Source organism: Apteryx mantelli, chromosome Z (genome assembly GCF_036417845.1).
Source record: "Apteryx mantelli isolate bAptMan1 chromosome Z, bAptMan1.hap1, whole genome shotgun sequence".
NCBI lineage: Eukaryota > Metazoa > Chordata > Aves > Apterygiformes > Apterygidae > Apteryx > Apteryx mantelli.
Window position 1 is genome coordinate 36,603,779 of NC_090020.1, and position 18,889 is coordinate 36,622,667.

Below are 18,889 nucleotides of genomic sequence, written 5' to 3' on the forward strand. Positions count from 1 at the left end.
TTCTTTGAGGACAACCTGCTAATTCAGATAGAGTCTCTGCAAGGATCTTGATCTCTCCCCTCTTGAAAACAGAAGCGCAACATTCCTTTCCCCCCCAAATACTACCATTTTGGGGGGGGACACTTCCATCATTCAACAACTACCTCAGCCATACCCTATGCCTCTCTTATCAAACATGGTAACTTACTGTTTGGAAACAGGTAACTACGCCAACATTAGCCTGGATCCTGTGCCATGCCTCACTTTTAATAGCCTCTGCCAGGCTAACAAATTAGCCCTGGCAGAAGACAGGCACAAAGGTTGCATCATCTTTGACTATCAGATGGACACTGAATCAGTGGAAAAGATCCAGGAGGAGGAGACAAGGGGCAGCAATGAAGCCCAGCTATAATCTCTTTAGAAACTACAGGCACAGACCCCCTAGAATGATCAAATCATAACAAAACCTGTTTCTCCCAAACTACAAAGCATATCCCATACAACAGTCCAGCTGCTTGTCCACTGCAAGACTATGGGCTTATACCTCAAATCAGGGCAATGTCAAAATGTCAGCATTTAATGAAAAGAAACATATGTTGCAAGTACTATTCAATACAGAGCTTTTGGAAAGAAAGAAAAAAGTAAAGCTACTTCCTATACCACTTGTATTTCTAAGTTATTTCCACAATAAGCATTACAGAAGTATTCCTTTAATCCAGTCATCCTGGTATTCTGAACACCCAGCTTCCTCAAACCATTCTCTGAGCCTTCACTCAGAGAACTTCTACATTATACCTGTAACATGGTGTGCTTTTCTTTTCTGGTCATGAAACCTAACTGAGGTCTTATACAGAACATAATAGTTTAAACTAGACAACCATATAAGCTGCATTTTTTACACTACTGATTAGTTTCCAACTAAGTGTGGAATCACTATTTGTGATTTTTGTTTATTTTGCACCTTGCATATCAAAATCCTCCAATGAGTCCAGCATCAAAACTCTTGGTTTTATTAAGTTTAGAACTAAAAAAAAAAATTACTCAGCAGAATGAGAGTGCATAGATATTTTAATACCACTATTACTGGAAAAAAATAGCATTAAAGTGGCACTGCATCTCATTTGTATCACTTGCAATATCTTTGCAAAGTCTACTAATATGTAATCCAATAGTGACAGGTCACACATACTGCTTTCTGACTAATTAATAAGTGGACATTTTTAAAACTTGCTTATGTTGAGGTTCTTCATCCTTTTTCTTTAACCTTAACTGAAGGGTGATATTTAGACTGAATATTCTTAGTAATTGGTACTAAGCCTTGCAATTCAAAGAAATATGGACAGAATCAAAATTCTGAGCAACTCGCTGTTTGTTCCACCTTGATTTCTAGTAAATCAAGCGATCACAAAAAAATAGAGATCTTTCATTGCGTTATTACAGGTGACCAAGTCAAGTGTTTTGCATATATTGTACATCTGACCACTGGAGGCATGTTTGTGAAAAAAAATGTTAAAAGTAATCGATACTGCTGAGTATATCTATTTTGATTAGTAATAATTACAAAAATAGTTAACTAACAGCACACCCAGTTTTATGAGCTGTAAATAGAAAAAGAGGAAGTGTGTTATGTGGTAAAAAAAAGGGAAAGTCAGACTCTTTTCTAAAGAAATCCTGAAGTCTTTATTCAGGCATAAATCCTGTTAAAGAAAGGAAGAGCTTTTCCTGAGAAAAACCACATGATTTGAACTACTTTATCATCTAAATGTAGATGAAGACACAGGGAACTCTCTTGTTTCTTTTGCATTAGAAACATTCAACTAATTTTCCTTCCATCCTGTCCCGTGCTTTGAAAGGCATCACCAGCTGCTTGTTGGGGTTTGGGGGTTTTTGTTTGTTTGTTTGTTTTGGGGGGGGGGGTTTGTATGACCAGTATTAGTCATACTGGAATATTACCTGGAAACTTCCAGTAGGTCAAGGTTCAATGATACCATATACTGTGCAGATATGTAGCAAGTGATACTTTCAGTAGGACATTTAAACAGGTAACCAAGGCATGAGGCATATGAAAATTTAACACACCTTGAAAAGAACAGACATAACAATAACAGAAAAGGAATGGACACATCTCAATAATCAATCATGACTTGTTACCTCTCTCAATGTGTCTCTCATGTCTCATGACACACAAACCTGATGAAAGATTAGAACTTTTAGAAAGATCAGAAGAGGTGACTACAGATTTTGACTGGGAACTTTTTCAAGCTACAACAGGTGAAAAGAACAAGGGCATTTGTGGGAAAACTGAAATAGGAGAATAAAAGGCTTCAAGGTTAAGGACATGGAGCTCAACTCTGATCTACGCAGAAAGCTTAAAACTTCAACTCAAAAAAAAAAAAAAAAAAAGCATTAAAATGGCTGGCATCCCTGCACAAAAATCTCTGGCTCATATTAATATTGGGCTAGCATTCAAGGCCAAAGTCTTGCCATTCCACACAGTGCTGTGTGAATGTAAGGAGTAGTAAGCATTTGAGCCATGAGCAGGAACATCTCCTAATTATGCTCTGTTCATGAGAAAGTCAGACTGGAAAAGAACAGCTGCAAGTCTATTTCTCATAAGCACTGAGTTAACCTGCTCACAAGCAGTACTTTCCTTATTCCCACTGTCCCCAAACGCTTGGAACTGACACAGGGAAATAAATGAAAATGCTTGCAAATAGCACAATTTCCCATCCATTGAATCCATTTGCAGTACCAATGCTGCAAACTCAATTCTATTTTCTACGGGCTTGTTATTTTAAAATACTTCAGAGATATTTGATCTCTTCTGTTTTTAAAAGACAATCCAATAGGCTTGCCAACAATTTACTTTGGAGAAAGAAAGGAAGGAAAAGGAGATCTAACACTGGAATATTACCTGCCATCTGGAGGGGCTTAAATTATACAAGTTTGTGGTATTTGAGCCTAGAGCTCAATCACTTGAAAATCATGTCCATCCACATATAGTCACTAAGTTCCAGTTGGTGATGGGAACTCCACAAAGAAATGTTAGAATATCAGTCAGCAAGAGGCTATTTTAGACTTAAATTTCTTATATCCTACAAAGCTCTGCTGCCTATTTATATAAATTGCTGACATAAAATTGAAAAAACTGGGGTACATTATAAGAAACTATAAATCTATTCCTTTTTATGAATGAGTAGCTGTCTTGAGACTATACATTGACTAAAACAGGTAGGATCTGACTAACAGTCATGGCATTTTTTTTTTTTTTGGTGTAAGACAATAAAATAGTTACAATACCTTTTACTGTCTGATGTGTATACACCAAAGTTCATGTTATATTTCTATTTATTAAAACATACATATGGGATCAACTCATAAATAGCAAAAAAGTTAGTTTTACAAGAAGAAAATGATTTAAAGAGAAATTCCAAAATTTCTTCATTTTCATATCATCTGTATTGCTTTTACAAAGGTAAATCATTTTGACAGGTACAAAACAAATGCTCACTGACTGTTTTAGTAAGCTAAAAGCAAGACTCACACCATTTTCATTAGGACTAAGTATCCATCTTTAGCTACATCACTGCAAAAACACACTATAACCATGAATACATAGGCAGCTCTGTGCTACATTCATGCCAATTCAATTATTTTGTATTCCTCTAGCTCTCAAGAGTTGCACCTCCAACCCAGATGCAGCTAAAAAATAGCAATTTTTATTACAGTAAAAACTATAACAAAGGTGTTCTGGAGGAAACCTGCATAAGTGGCAAGCAAAGACAGGAGAAAAGGAGAGGAACAAGTAATTTTAAAGAATTGTTGGAAGTTTCCCTTCATATTTACGGCAATTAGCACACATGTATGTTTCATTATATGCTGTTCTGTGCCATTTACAGAAGTAGATATGAAACTAACTGCTGTAAATTGACTTAAAATGAAAATGCCTTAGCTTCAGATAGAAATCTAAGTACCTCTGCTAAACGATCATTTTATTTTATTCAAAAGCAAGTGGAAAAAATGGTTCTTTACCATGCAGTAACTATTTTTGATATGTGTTGCGCACGTGTATTCTATTTCCAGCACACACCACCACCAAGCACATGAGATCAGACTATTTTTGCCAGCAGGCCTTCTCAGCTAAGGATATAAATGGCAAAGTAGGCTCACTTCCCTCACCAGTAAAGAAACCAGGTGCCAGGTACTAACTTAGTACCAGTGGAAAGAGTTAGTTGGGTCATACAGTACCTCAAAGAATTGTAATTTCTTCAGAAAGACTGCTTGGTTTCTTTAAGATGTCAAATACACATAGCTATGCCATGAATATTTTAAATGGAGAAGACTACATTTGAATACTTACAAAAGAGATCTGGACCTTAGACACTACAGTAGAAAGTCAGGAGTTCAGAGGTATGTAACAGAAGTTAAACAAACAAAGCTCTTCATCTAAACACAAAAGCATTTACCAGTGATGTCCTGGGTTGTAGAGCATGGACAAAAATTGTCCTTTTATCAATTTAGTAAAACAAAGCCAATCAGTAATCTGTAACTTCTGTTAATCTTCACCTGGTACCTATGCAGGTTTTAATCTTTTTATATGGAGCACAGATGACATAGTATACCTAGTAACAAAAAAATGGATCCATATGCCCAGAAACTGTGTAACAAAAACTCTTGCCAACATCAGAGTGAGCTTGCAGCTTTTGAGAAGATATAAGATAGTCTATGACAGACATGGAATTTACACATAACAACCTTTGATTTCTTTCTTTTGAACAGAGTTTGAGTACGAGGTGTTTGAAAAGACTTAAGATTACATGAACAAAATTAGCCACCCTCTACCATAATCATGTTAAAATGGCTCTGATGTCATGGCTGGAGTTGAACTGAATTGCTCAATAACCCTGGTGATCCGTAATCATAACCAAAGCATGTAGTAAACAACTTGATACTACTGAAAGACAGAATTTTGCCCAATGACAGAGATTCCTCCATATTTTCTGAGCAATAAATAGAATTCCACTTCAAAATATGCAAAACTGTCTTGGGAATCTAAAACATAATTACAGACATGTACAACCAGACTGAAAAGACAGATAAGTTCCTGAAGTGTCTTAACCTAGGTTAGGACACAAATCCAGCTTTTAAGAGATTAAAAAAAGAAAATAAAAAAATAAAGCAAGCCTTCCCTCTAATCTACAAAAAATCTATTCTCCATTTCAAGATTTGAAATGAAAGCAAAAGTATATTGTTGATACAGGCCTATAAAGAAAGACCATGAAGTAACATTTTGTCATTCAGGAGTGTATCCCAAACTGATCATCTAATACCTAATACTCTAAGGTGATGCAATTCCAGACTCCAGCAAAAACAGCAGCTGTCAAAAGGAAAGGCACTGAGAATAAAACACCTCTAAAGGCATCTCTCAAAGTCTGGCCAAACTCCCAGCTGTGAAGGGCTAGTGGTACAGAAAGAAACTTCTAAAAGCTCTTTCGACCTGAACAGTGCTAAAGACACTTGCAGATTAAAAACAGGTAAAGGAGAGTCTCCGTGAATACTGAGTGCTTAATTTCAGCTCACCACCATGCTCTGAAGAGGGAATGGAAAAAAACCAACCCTCTGGGGCTGCAGCACCTGTCAGAGCAGGCTCAAAGTGATTTCAAGTATCCCACTAGCAAAGTCAAAGAGGAGTATGGTATCACTGTAGTATTGTTGGTATTCATTACTATACAGGGCTTTTTCAGAGCTGTCCCAGCTAGTGACTCAAGATTTCATTGTAGTCGTCAGAGGAAACTATACTTTCTAAAGACAAGATTACTAGTACTCACAGCATTGTACCACATAGGTCAACAATACGTGAAACAATCCAAATACTTACAAATACACACCAAGAGCTAGAGAAAGCACAGCCATACAAGGATATCGGAGGACCCATCTGAACTACTTCCATGACCTCTCATAAGGTAGAGATACCAGTGAAGACTGCATAGACATTTCTCTAGCTTTCGATAGGAAACTAATAGTCACCTAAGTTGTCTAGCTCTAATACACCTGCTGGTATCTACAAAGCCTACGCTCTGCCTATAAATGAGAAACTGTGCCATATTAAGGATTTTACTCAACAGGGGAAACTCAAGTATGCCAGGCAGACTTTACTCACTTCTGTGGAAACAAAGACTGTTCAGATACAGCATCCCCTCCATTAATCTCTTATACCAAATCAGACTTCAACAGCACTGAATCTTGCAGCCTTTAGACTCTGATACACACACAGAGATACCTGAACTGCTCTGGTGATGATGATGCGAGTTTCTAGTAAAGTCATGTAGTTTCTGTAGTATTCAAGTTTGCCTGAGCATCTCTAAATTACACATATAGATAATTACTGCTTCCATTTCAGATTAATATCGAAAATTCTTACATGGCATGGACTGTGGCCCAACACTACAAGGACACACTAATAGTCACCTAATTACAAGTTTCTCTGACCCAGGATAGAAAAAGTATGCTGCATTTCAGAGAACTGTTGTACATTAACTTCAAAACAGTTTCCAAGAAGTCTATAGGGCCAGTGTCCTACAAAGGACTATATTCCAAAAGTCAAATCCAACCATAACAAACATAGGAAGTCATCCACATCTGACTTAGTATTCCTATTAGGTTTATACAAAACCAACTTTTCTATAGAACATATTTATAAAACCAAGATTAAATGAATTGTAGTTGCAATATACACATAATGTAACTGTTGAAGATGCTTTCCATTACATACAAGCTCACATAACCCACTCACACAACCAAAGACAACTATGAATCAAATCTTAGACAAGCCTTTAACAATGACAAATACAGAGCAAAACTATTTCCAAGTATTGAAATACTGAATTCTAGTCTATTCTGAATACTGTTTTCTAAATACTGAAATAACAGTTTGGATATATTTTATATTCAGATTGAACAGTCTCTTTATGAGAGGAACAGGAAAAAAATCCTTTGTCTGACTACCTAAAGACAACATCCACAGAACACAGTTTTTCCAGTATAAAACATTTTGCATCCACCTGGTACCTTTTTGCATTTTAATTTGGTCCACTCTGGAAAAGACCACTCTAGACAAAATTTAACAATCTGAAAATTAATTATAGCACTTCAAGGCCTGCATGCACATTTCACTGTTCCAGGTATTCCAATTCAGTACGTTTCACTGCTTCACTATCATCTTGCCTAGATGTCACTTATTTAAATTCTGGGACACAGTCAAAGATGCTTCTCCACAGCTCCCGCTTGTGCCCTGGTGACATACTCAAAGGCACTACAGATTCCTGCCCAGGAAGCTTCTGCATTGTTTCTCCAGGCACCCAAAGGTCTTGAGCATTGTGTCAGTTCCAGACATTGCGCAAAGCTGCAAAAGTTCTCCAGCTGTTCAGGATCCCATGCAGCTTGCTTATCTGTGAGCTGCGACAGACAGCTGTATTTATTCACATTAATAAAATGGCATTTAGTCATTCGGTTCATGAGAATCTTAACTCTAAAGTCAGGCTTCAGAGCCCATATTTTCAGTGATTAAAAGCAAAGAGCAGTAGAGAAAAACCCAAGCTTCCATAAGTTTAACTCAACTTAGGGTACATCAGACACACTAAGGGAAGGATCTCACAAAGGCTAAGAAGCCTTCAGAGGCTAGTCCCCTAAGTTTGCTATACAGCCACCAGAAAGGAGGCTGGAGAACAACTTTGGATCCCATATAAGGGGCCAAACAGTTAAACTTGTCTATTCACCAAGATGTTGATGCTTTGTGACTACTTCTCCATACCATAAGAATTGTTTTGTACCTAATATTTAAATTTAATAATTTTAGGCATTCAATTCGATCAGTTTTTTCCATGCATTTACAATAATATTTTTAAGGGATTTGGGGAGGTTGCCCCTGTTTCCCTTTTGCCTCCCCCAGTTAAACTAAAGAACTAACCAGATTCCACTCTCTCAAAAATGTGTATTTTATACAAAAATCAATATTTTAAGGTGATTTTCATTGAAAAAAGTTATTTCCAGAAAATATCACATACATTGTGTGCATTTTTCTACTGGACTAACAACCCAAGGCAATGTTTTAAACTATTTAAACATAATAATTTAAACAAAAAATTAAGCAGTGTTTTATCAGCAATTAAAACTTATCACAGCCTATGTTCTTCAGTAGCTGAAGATACATATTTTAGGTCTGCTCATATTTGAGCATTCCAGTACACACAAGCCCACTGAACAACACCAAGTATAGCACTTTACTGTTATTTTTGAAAACAGATATCCATGATATAAAATAGCCCCACAGTTCATGTAACAGAGGTAGGTGCTGTTTTGTAGTTCCATGTGACTGTATTACAGAGTCCAACCTTAGGCAAGGGCTGTTGTAGGCTACCAAAGCACTATTCACCAAGCTTGATTCTCCTTGGCAAGTTCACACTCTTAAGAATCACCACAGTAACTATAAGGCTACAGAACCAGTTCAGACAGGTTTGGGTTTTTTAATCAAATTTTAAGTAATAACCTGGATCTCTTACCCAAGAAAGCTTCCATTCTAATGGGTAAGGAGGGAGAAGAACATTTTATTGTGATGGATCAACTACTGACACTTCAGTTTTGGAATCGGATCTCAGATGTCATGCAAGAGAAGGAATGGTCAAGGAGTACACATATATGTTCTGCTTCATCAGCTTTAAAGGGCAAATCTCAAAAGTACCTCAATCCAGGAAAAATATTGTTAAGAAGATGGCTCTCTTGCTGGCTTTCATAATTTATCTTTCACTAATAGGATGATCTTAAATTTCTTATTCATCAGCTTTGTGCTCACAAATCACAGTGAGCTACGGTCTACAACTCATTCAAGACCAAAAAAGGAAGAAAAATTGCATGAAACATCCACCACTGACATCTCAGCTGAATCCAGCCAGTTGCAGGAGAACTTTTTTGAAGTATTATACTGTGGTAATATTAGCAATGAAGAAAGTTGTCTCTACTTCCACTGGAGTCTATGAAAAACTCTAATCAAAGAGAGAAGTACACTGTGGTTGATAGTACTGTCAATTCAAATAGTCTTCAATCAGTGACAGAATGGAGTCTCTCTGAGACAGCAAATACAGTATTTTTAAAAATTGTTCCTGGCACTAAAGTGAATATAGCATTTCTTGCTGGAGAACTTGCACTAGAGGAAAGGGACACCCAATATTTCATAGACAAGTGTTTAGAGCACACACTACAGGAAGAGAGAGACATCTGAACAGATGTCCCAGATAAGCCTGATGATGAAGACCATCTTGCATCTCAAATAGGAGATGCAAGAGAGAACCAAGCAGGTACAGATTCAGTCTCTTCTGTTTAAATTAATCCACTCTAGCATCTGTACTGTCCTGATCACAACTCACTGAACTAGGGAGAAAGCTTTCTGTCCACTTCTATTTAGCACATTTTTACACCAGTTGCTCTGAGACAAGTCTATCCTCAACTTCAGAGTTCCTTAAAAACAACAATCTTACCCCAGTTTTATCTTTGAAATTCTAGACTAGTGGATTAAAAACTCTATTCCCAACTACAGAATAATATTAAGAAAGCTGAATATATGAAAATACTTTCCCATAACATTCTCACGCGAGAAGCTGTAAACATGAGTGAGAAGGCAGACAAGGGATTCTTAGCTGAAAGTTTCACAGCTGATTAGGGCTAATTTAAAGACTGCACTGTTGTAGAAAGTGCCACCCACGGACTTCCTACCCAATTCCTTGTGCCATTCTCCTGAACAGAAATGCATCACTTTCAGAGGTAGAGTAATGTGGCTACATCCTTGTGTTCTTATTGAAAAACTTCCTGGAAACCTTTCCATTTGCACTTTTTATGAAGCTAAAAGGTGTCTGTATATTCATCTAATAAACTAATACATACACCTATTTACCATGCCAGGAAGTGCTGCATTAACTACATGCATGGTTTTTGTTATTTGCTAATTGCCAGCACCTTGTTCTATGATTAGCCATGAGATTAAAATAAATATGTGCAAGACATACAGAATAATGTGGATCAAATAACATGTTGAACTCATCTGAACAACATTCCATTAATAGAACCATATACATGATCACTTAGGGACTCAGCAGCTCAGCCATACTTAAGGCCAAGAAGAAAGTTCTGTCTAAAAAATTAATTTTTCTTGCTCTCAACAAACCACATAGTCATTCCAATTTCTCTTGAAATTCAACACACCTCTTTAGGATAGAATGTAGAGGAGCATTTGGAGTCATCTGACTGAGGTATTCCCAAAAGACAGCCATTTAAAACCTGTTTTCCTTAACTTTTTTGTGCTTTTTTTTTTGTGTAGAATGGTGGATTAAGTCACAGTTCTGACTGCACTTTATTGGCTCAGTTGTTCAACCCTTGACCTAGAAAATCATGACACCTATTAGTTCTTTCAAAGAAGCAGTATCAGAAGAAAGTTTAAGAGGAAAAATAACTGACTTCAGACAAATGCAGGCCGAGTATTCCAAATTCAAAAGATAACTATGTGCACAGTTAGTCAGAGGACATACCTGAGAGGCTGCCTAACATGCCAGTTTTCACACAACTCATGCTGCTCCAGCAGACATGCAATAGCCATTGAACCTAGTCTATAGGCATCTGGCATCAGTTTGAATCCAAACCTTGGCAAAAGTCTGGAATGGAAAAAGGAGGAATCTAGCTACTGTCTACCTCTGAAGGAATTTACTTCGGGGAATGAAATGCATGTACAGCAACAAAGATATCCAGAAGGCACTAAAATCTTTTCAAGTGTGTACCTGAATCCTCAAAGGGGAATAGTGGAGTAATACATCAATTCTTCTCTTGGTTCCTCTGCATGAGCTGGAATCTGGAGGAATATAAAATGCTCTGGGAAAATACTAATCTTTCCCCTTGATCACCTAACAGAGACTGGGAAGAAAAAAGATAACTATACCCACAGCTGTACCTCTGTACTACTCTCACTGGTAGCACAAAAATCAAAGTAGATCAAGTATTTGAAAGTTATTACAGAACTGCTTTCCTTCTTGGGTATTATCATTCAATCCACATCAAAACTCTTAAATGAAGGTGGTTTCACAGGTCAGCTCTCTGAAGCCTACCTACTTTACAAACTTCTGCCAGCAAAAAACACACCAGCTGGAAACGGCAGCCGGGAACCACACACCACACAGCCAATTCTGCTGTGCTGGAAACAAAATTCTCATACAGACAAGTTACGCCAACAGAAAAAGCATTTGTGTTGGCTTTACTCACGCTGCAGCCCCAAATGAAGAATTTTTACTGGCAGAAAGATTCTTTCAGCATTTGTAAGAGGGGCTTTATTGGCAGAGCTGCAGTGACTGAAGTTGTGTCAGGTAAAAGCAGTGTCAAGTGCTCCAATATCAGATTTTTCAAGTTGCCTTGAAAGCTGGTTAACAACAAAAAAAAGTTAACCATCCATATTCCGATTTCTCAAGAATTTCTAAAAGAAGGTCTTCAAAGAACAAATTTTGTTCAAATTCGTAAACTAACAGCCATGCCCAACTCCTCTTCCCTCATATGCATGAGGTCAATAAGTTAATTGCCTGGTATATGCAATTAGTGCAGTTCCCTTCAGAGAAGTAATGCTGAACAGCCCGCTCTTAACAAAAACACTCTAAACACAGGCAGTGAACAAAATCTGAAGAAGCTGCAGGTTCCTGTCCTTGAAAGCTCCCCCTCTAGCTCTCTCATGCAAACTGAAATCTGGAGGTGGTCTGTTCCTTCTAGGGAATCAAAGCATTTCATTCTCGTCCCATAGAAGGGGACAGAATAGTTCCACACATCAGACAGGAGGGTGGGTGGATGGATGCAAGAAAACCGAAGACAACTCAGATGCAAACCTTTGCTGAAAGAAAAGGAAATACAAGCAAAAAAATCTCCAGCTGAACAGGGGAAAATTGGAGTTACCAACTGACCTGGCTGACCAGACACCAGGGGAGGGAGAGTAAAACAGTAACTGCTTAAAGTTTAAAACAGTAGTGTGAAGCTTTGTTTAACAGTATGAGCTGTAAACAGAATCAATGGACTATGTGCCAGTAAGTTGCTACCCAAGGCAAGCACGTGAGGAATAGACCTCTAAACACATACAAGTGTCTTCTTGACAGGACACGAAGGGAGGGCTGAATGAACGTGGCAGTCCTAAGGGAAACCATGGTGCAAGGAACAGCAGGTAAAAAGAGGGAAAGGAAAGGTTTATAAAAGGCATCTGTTTCTTCAGTTACTGTAACCATCATGAAATAAAACTGCTAAAAAAAATTAAGTGAAAAAAAACCCACAGATGTGATCTCTCTCACTGGTCCCGTCTCAAGTATCTGTAGTTTGTAATTGCTAAGCATAACATAATCCCTGTTTCACATCACTAAACACAAACAGGAGTGGGGAATAAGAGCAGGAAAAGAGAGGACTTGGAATCACATAGCATCCTTTAGCTTGCCAAAACAACATCCCAAATGCAAACTTCTATAATAACTACAAATTCAATAAATATTATGCAAAGCCTTAGGGAACTGAATGAAAAATGCTTTAAGGTGCAGAATTAAGTTGCTCAGCTCTTTGGAACATGGACATTAGTGAACACTATCTGAAAATCAAAGTAGTAACTCTCAGGGAACAGACTTTAGCTTTGCCTTCTTTCTGAGCTTACATATTTAAGATCCGAAGAAGTTATAACACAAAACTGTGTCCAAGAATACACTGCTGACCCAAAACAAAGCTTTACAACAACTTAAGAACAATTCTTCCTCCCTTCCTTACAGTACCATATTTCCCAATAGTACTACCCACACACTCAGACTTTCAGGTTTTTTTAAGATGAAAAATCCTGAAAAATTGCACACACAACCGCACAAGTAATACCACTAATATACATAGTATGCTGAATCTACATTACAAATGAAAAATGAAGCTACTCAAATTGCCTATGCAAATTTAATTCAGCCCCTTGTGCGAACACAGCATAGCTCTTAATTACTTGATCATAGACTTTTACCCATGGGACACCTGTTTTATTCCATGTACAGGCTGTACCTCCTCCAAGGATGGAATATTGCCAGCTAATAAAAAGAATTCCTGCATCGACTCAGCTGCATTGGCTGCAGACCTGGGAAGGCACACACTGTACGCTTACACAAGCCAGGACTGGTCATATATGTTCACTTCATAAAGGCCAATTTTTATTTATTAATTTCTAGGAGGAAGAAAGAGGCACAGAGCAAGAGCACTTCTGATGGAAATGTAAGAAGCAGAAGCAGGCCTCATGGGCACAGTGCATCTTTAATCCCAGACAAGCTCTTCCTTGACTTGTAGGTGTCCCTTTCCATCAGCACTAGAACATTAACGAGGAACTTTCTGGGGTCAGGCATGTATTGAACATAAGAAAAGACATACAAAGAAGACAGCAGTAGTAAAAGACTGCAAGTGAAACTTTAAGCAGAAATGAAAGGATGTGATTGCTGGCACATTTCTATACTCTTGTACACAAGAATTCCTCATTCCCCCCACCATTTCACCATGTCAAAATTGCATAATTTGGAATCGTACTGAAATCCACATCAGTCATCAGAAGGGTTTAAATCTTTTTATCAACCACACTCATTCACCACAAAACAGTTGGATGTCATCCTTTGTGGACTAGCCCTTACGAGGAAACAAGACACTCGGCCTGTGGCTTTCACAGATTTTTGTTGATAGCTGAGGAATGGCAAGATTTAAGGATCTTGGATTTCATTCCACACATAAAAAGGAATTACATTCTAGGACACAGTTTCTCAATCTGTGGTCTGTAAAACATCAGATGATAGTCCAAAAAATTATCATAAAAAAATGTATTTTTAAAACCATATATCCCACACATGCAAGCAAGAAAGCATAATGGAAGAAATAAAAAAAATTAAACAAACATCCAAGTTAAGCCTAGCTGTGTTTCATTATAATGCAAACCAAAATGTGACAACACTTCACAAAATGATCCTTGCATTTTTTAAAGAAATTAAGTCTTGAAACAACATATTGTCCTTTTGAATTTAAAAGTTTGAAGTCTGAAGTAAAAGTCTGCTAGCTTTCTTCTGTTCTGCTCAATTTCCTGGGTACGTCCCACCAGGAAATGCCTTGTTATATCCAATATGCTCCTGCCCTCATCCTACCTTCCCAAGTCTTTATCTATTTTCTCCATATCCCCCTGTGCTTTATCTAGTGTCATCCTCTTTATAGACATCCCTTAACCTCATCTACAGGAACAGCCCTACCAGTCACTGAGTTCTTTCCACCTATTTTTGTTGCCCAATTTTGCTTCATCTTCAGTTTCACCCTGCATTTCAGTCAGCACTGTTGGAACATCCCTTATTCCACTTGGTTCACTAGCAGAGTTTCCTTTCTCAGGCTCTTCCGCTCATCTGTGGGGTTTGTTTTTGTTTTTTAAACGCAGGTTGTTGGTACACTCCCTGTGTCTCTACTCCTCGATTTAAGATTCAGACTCTACCCCACCCTAGTCTTTTCCACTTCTTTCAGGGTTAACTTCCCCCTAATGTTCACTCTTACACATTGTCTACAGTCAGCTGTGTATACATACACTGAGCTATTCATTTAAGCCAAGGAGACAGGCAACAAAGCCTTAAAAATCTTAATATCAAAACAGCTCTGCAAAACCAGCCAACAATGGATAATAGAGAAGTACTTCAAATTCAGAAATATAATTTCAACAGCACACCTGAGCTCATCTCCCCCAAAAATCAATGTTCTTACTGTTGTATTTCCTATACCACAGCTACTGTAAATCACAAATGTTGAATACAAAATTACTTTAAAAACTCAATTGATAACAAATCTCAGCTAAAGGCCATCTTTTCATAAGAATTACCTACCACCTATCTCCAGGCACTGCTCTGATCCTGCACATTCACCACTTTTTCTATTAATTGGTTTAAAAACACAACTTAAAATCTTTTTTTATTTTCCTTAAAATTATTATTAGTTACTGATCTTTAAAACCTGTTGATTCAAAACAAGATGCAAATTTTAAATTAAACATGCCAATCAATACGTATGTATTTAAATTATTAATACCTATTACTACATTCACTAAATGGTGAATGGACTGCTTTTTTTCAAGATGATTCTTTACACAAGTCTTATATGCACCAAGCTGCATCTGGATGAAAACTAACATTCAGTTAAAAGCAAGAAAAAGAATTTTAAAATCTTAGCAAAAACTACTTAAATATGTTACATATATAAAAATTTGTAAAAAAACATTTTGCATTTAAAACTGAGTAAGTTTGGTAGCTTACACGTAACATAATTAAATGACTGTGCAGATAATCGGGGGAAAAAAAAATTTAGAACCAATATATCTCTAGTCTGACAGTTGTATTCATACGTTGGAAAGAAGAATCAACTTACTCCTGGTTTCAATTTCAGATAGGTTTAATTTAATTTTGAACAAAGAAAGAACTAGATGAGACATCTAAAAATAAGGAGATTTTTCTCTTGATACCCAGAAAAGACACTGCTGCTTCTAAAAACTGATTCTGACACGCTAACAAATTCTGATTCCCAATGTTTGGTAGCTGAGAGCTTTTGCTTTCTTTTAGGACTAACAGGACACTGCTTGATATTTGGGTTGTTTTTTTTTTTTTTTCCTGAGAATATATCAGGCCTGCAATAACAGCCAACTTCATCATGAATTTTAATTTTAAGCTTACTTAACTTCTAGTAGGTTTCTTAAAGTTAATTTGATTAAAATACAATCTTAATATTGCTTTCTATGTAGCCTCCCGATATGGCATTTAGCAATATTTGGTCCTCATTTTGAAATATAGGCAACATAAGAGCTCAGTTAAGTAATTTTCCACCACCATGACTAATCTAGCATACATTTGAAATACTTTATGACACAGAAAGAATAAAACAAATATCTGACTCTTGTTAGCAATTGAGGAAACATACAAAAATGTTTTGCTTGCTACCAAGATGAATATAAACAGATATGCTTCCTTGGAATCTGGGCTTTTTTGTGCAACATTAGATTACAGATTTCCAGCTTCTCAGGAAAATTAAGTTTGCATACCAGCACAGAATATCCCTGGGACTTCACTCCGGAATATAACAGTTCGTACTTTCTTATCAGATTTCAAAGCATCCACAGCTTTTGACATCTACAGAGAAAAGGAGGGAGGGGAATAACCAAACACTTTTTAAAGCACTTAATTCCAATACTTTGCCTTCCTATTAGAAACTATTTTTTTCACTTACCATTTTTAAAAGATTTTTGTTAAGTGCATTCTTGGCATGAGATCTGTTTAATCCAAGCACCACAATTCCTGAAGGGGGAAAAAAATGACCATTGTTACAATATAGAAAAATATATATTATGTGTATATTATTTTGACATTATAAAAAAAGCATCATTGAGGACTGTAAATATGTATATATAGTGCTAGTGCAATTATTTAACACTTTGTTTTAGAAAGAAAAAAATGACTTACATTTTCAACATTTCAGTGTTCAACAAAAATGACAAGTACTTTAAGAACTAAAATACATCCCTAAAACCTTCACATGGAAATAGTGCTTATAAAGGTTGAGTGTATAATTATACAATTGCATGCACAAGTTTCATGTTTATATGTGAAGTTCTGACATGCAATCAGGAAAGATATTTAATTATAAAGCGTATGTTTCCATATTTAGACAGGCTACATTCAAAGATTTCTTAAAGCATGAAGTGTTACCACAGCAAAGAGCAGCAACTCTGATACAGGTAAAAAGAACTCACAAACATGGAAATTTACCAAATGGAAAGCCTGGTTACAAAAACGTACTGTATAAAATTCCTCCCCAAAACCAAAGCATAAACTGTGTTTAGTGCTTGGCTACACAGCTCCAACTGTACATCCACAACTCCCTTAAGTCCAGTTAGAGATCAGCTGGCTTTCTGATTGATTATGTGTGCATTGGTTTGAATGATGCAGTAGAAACAGCATTTGTTTGCCCTTCCCCCCCTCCCTCAACCAACAGACATGATTATCAAATGGGAAAATTCTGAAAAGTTTATCTTGGTAATGCCTAAGTTAACCACAAACGCCTATAACAATCTTCTAGTCAATTATTTCCCAAACACATACATAATTCTTTTCACTCCAAAGTCTGAATGCCAGCATACAGTTCTAATAACAGATCCAGCCCTGGTACAGTCTTATCAGCCAGGATTCTTTTTCCTTGGGGAATGAAGGGGGAAGGGGAGAAGGACAAGGGACTAGGACAGGCACCAGAAATGAATGTGAAAAGGGGAGCTTCCATTAAGCTGGAACACAAATGCGCACAGTACCACCACCAATCTACAAGAAGAAAGAAATTGTTCCAGGAGACCCAGTATTTGTCCAGGCATTCACTACTTCATCACACAGCTTTGCAAGTGTAGTCTCTGTGCAAACTGGCTCCCTCCAGTCACGCTGTGGAGCCCTGCTTGTCTTTGCAGTGTATTGCTCCCTTCCTCTACCCCCCCCACCAAGGAAACCTGTCCTCCCAAAGGATTGACCCCCACTTCCATTCCTCCTGTGTGTATGTGTACACGCACAAATGCAAGACAAGATTAAACAGAGCTCCTGCTCCTCCTACAGCTACCAGTTTGAAATCAAAGTCCTCCATTCACCAGTTACCATTCCCAAAATTCAGATGGGAATGGCTAAACCCAAGTAAGAAAGAGCATACACACCTCTTGCTTCTTTCCAAGGCCCAATCGATTGCTATCTATAGCACCTTCCTAAAAGGGGAGAGGGACCCGGCTGACCCAAGTGACCTGCATTCCTGCGCCCTGTAAGCCTAAACTCCCACCTGTTCATCACCGTGGTTGGAGGCGCTCATGTAGGACCTCCTGCAAGGGCCCTTACACAGCACTTACAAGGGGCATCTGTTCACTTTTTGTTTTGTTACACAAACAGGACAACATTCAAGTTGTGTTTCTGACTGCAGTATTTTTCTTCTGCTTTCAGAACTTACTTTTCAGGAGGATTGCTCCAAATTCAAATACTCCAGATTGTCATAGAAGTAGATTACACAGGAACAGCACCACATGTAAAGCAAGAAAAAGGCACTTGACCTGGCTTTGATTTTAAGCTTCAAGTCACACTGCAAATCCAATGCTTGAATAAACCGGAGACTTTTTCATCCCAAGCTATTTTTATGTTAAGAAATAAGGCCCTCTGCAGAAGCATGTTTTTTCAGTGGCAGTGACATACTTAAATTAACTTGCACTTTTTAACAGTGCAGCACATTTAATACTTTTTTTCAAAAGAGAAAATCCTTAAAGAGAAACCATACCAGTTGATTTTTTCTAGCAGTGTCATATCAAGTCATAAACCTACTACTTCTGCCTCCCTTACCAGAAAAATAAGTAAACACACAGGTGACACCAAGCCAATTTTCCAATTTTCTAAACATGAAAAAAAAGCATAAAGCAAGAACTGCAACCAGAAAAGCACAAAAGACTTATAAGAAAAAATTAAATATTGCAGTGAGGTATATAAAAAGACATTCCTTGAATTCTCATTTGAATAAGTTTGTTCTGATATTCCACTATTCTATCTGCACATCCTTAAAATAAATTATTAATTTTTCTAATAGTGCAACAAGCTTTAGGAAGTTTTCCCTATGTATAAATCACTGGTGAAACTACAGACAGATTAAGTACTTGCCCAAAGTCATGAACTAGGACTTGAAAATATGCTTCCTGATTTCCAGCTGAATAATTTAATTCCAGCAACACGCATTCTCACTTTCTCAACCCACCCCAAGTGTCTCCTGGCAGAAATTGTTTAGGACAAGTCTTTGCTGTTTTGGGCATCCAACA

The 18,889-nt window shown here is 37.3% G+C and overlaps 1 protein-coding gene across 4 annotated transcripts in view; it reads right to left on the reverse strand.

Annotated features, from left to right (window-relative positions):
* Nucleotides 1-18,889, reverse strand: part of AUH (AU RNA binding methylglutaconyl-CoA hydratase) — a 110,494-nt gene that overhangs the window by 85,061 nt on the left and 6,544 nt on the right. For all 4 annotated transcript variants that reach the window (XM_067315997.1, XM_067315999.1, XM_067315998.1 and 1 more), the window contains exons 2-3: nt 16,294-16,361; nt 16,109-16,196 (exon numbers count right to left, since the gene is read on the reverse strand). In XM_067315997.1, coding sequence (XP_067172098.1) covers nt 16,109-16,196; nt 16,294-16,361 — 156 coding nt within the window. The remainder of the gene's footprint in view (nt 1-16,108; nt 16,197-16,293; nt 16,362-18,889) is intronic.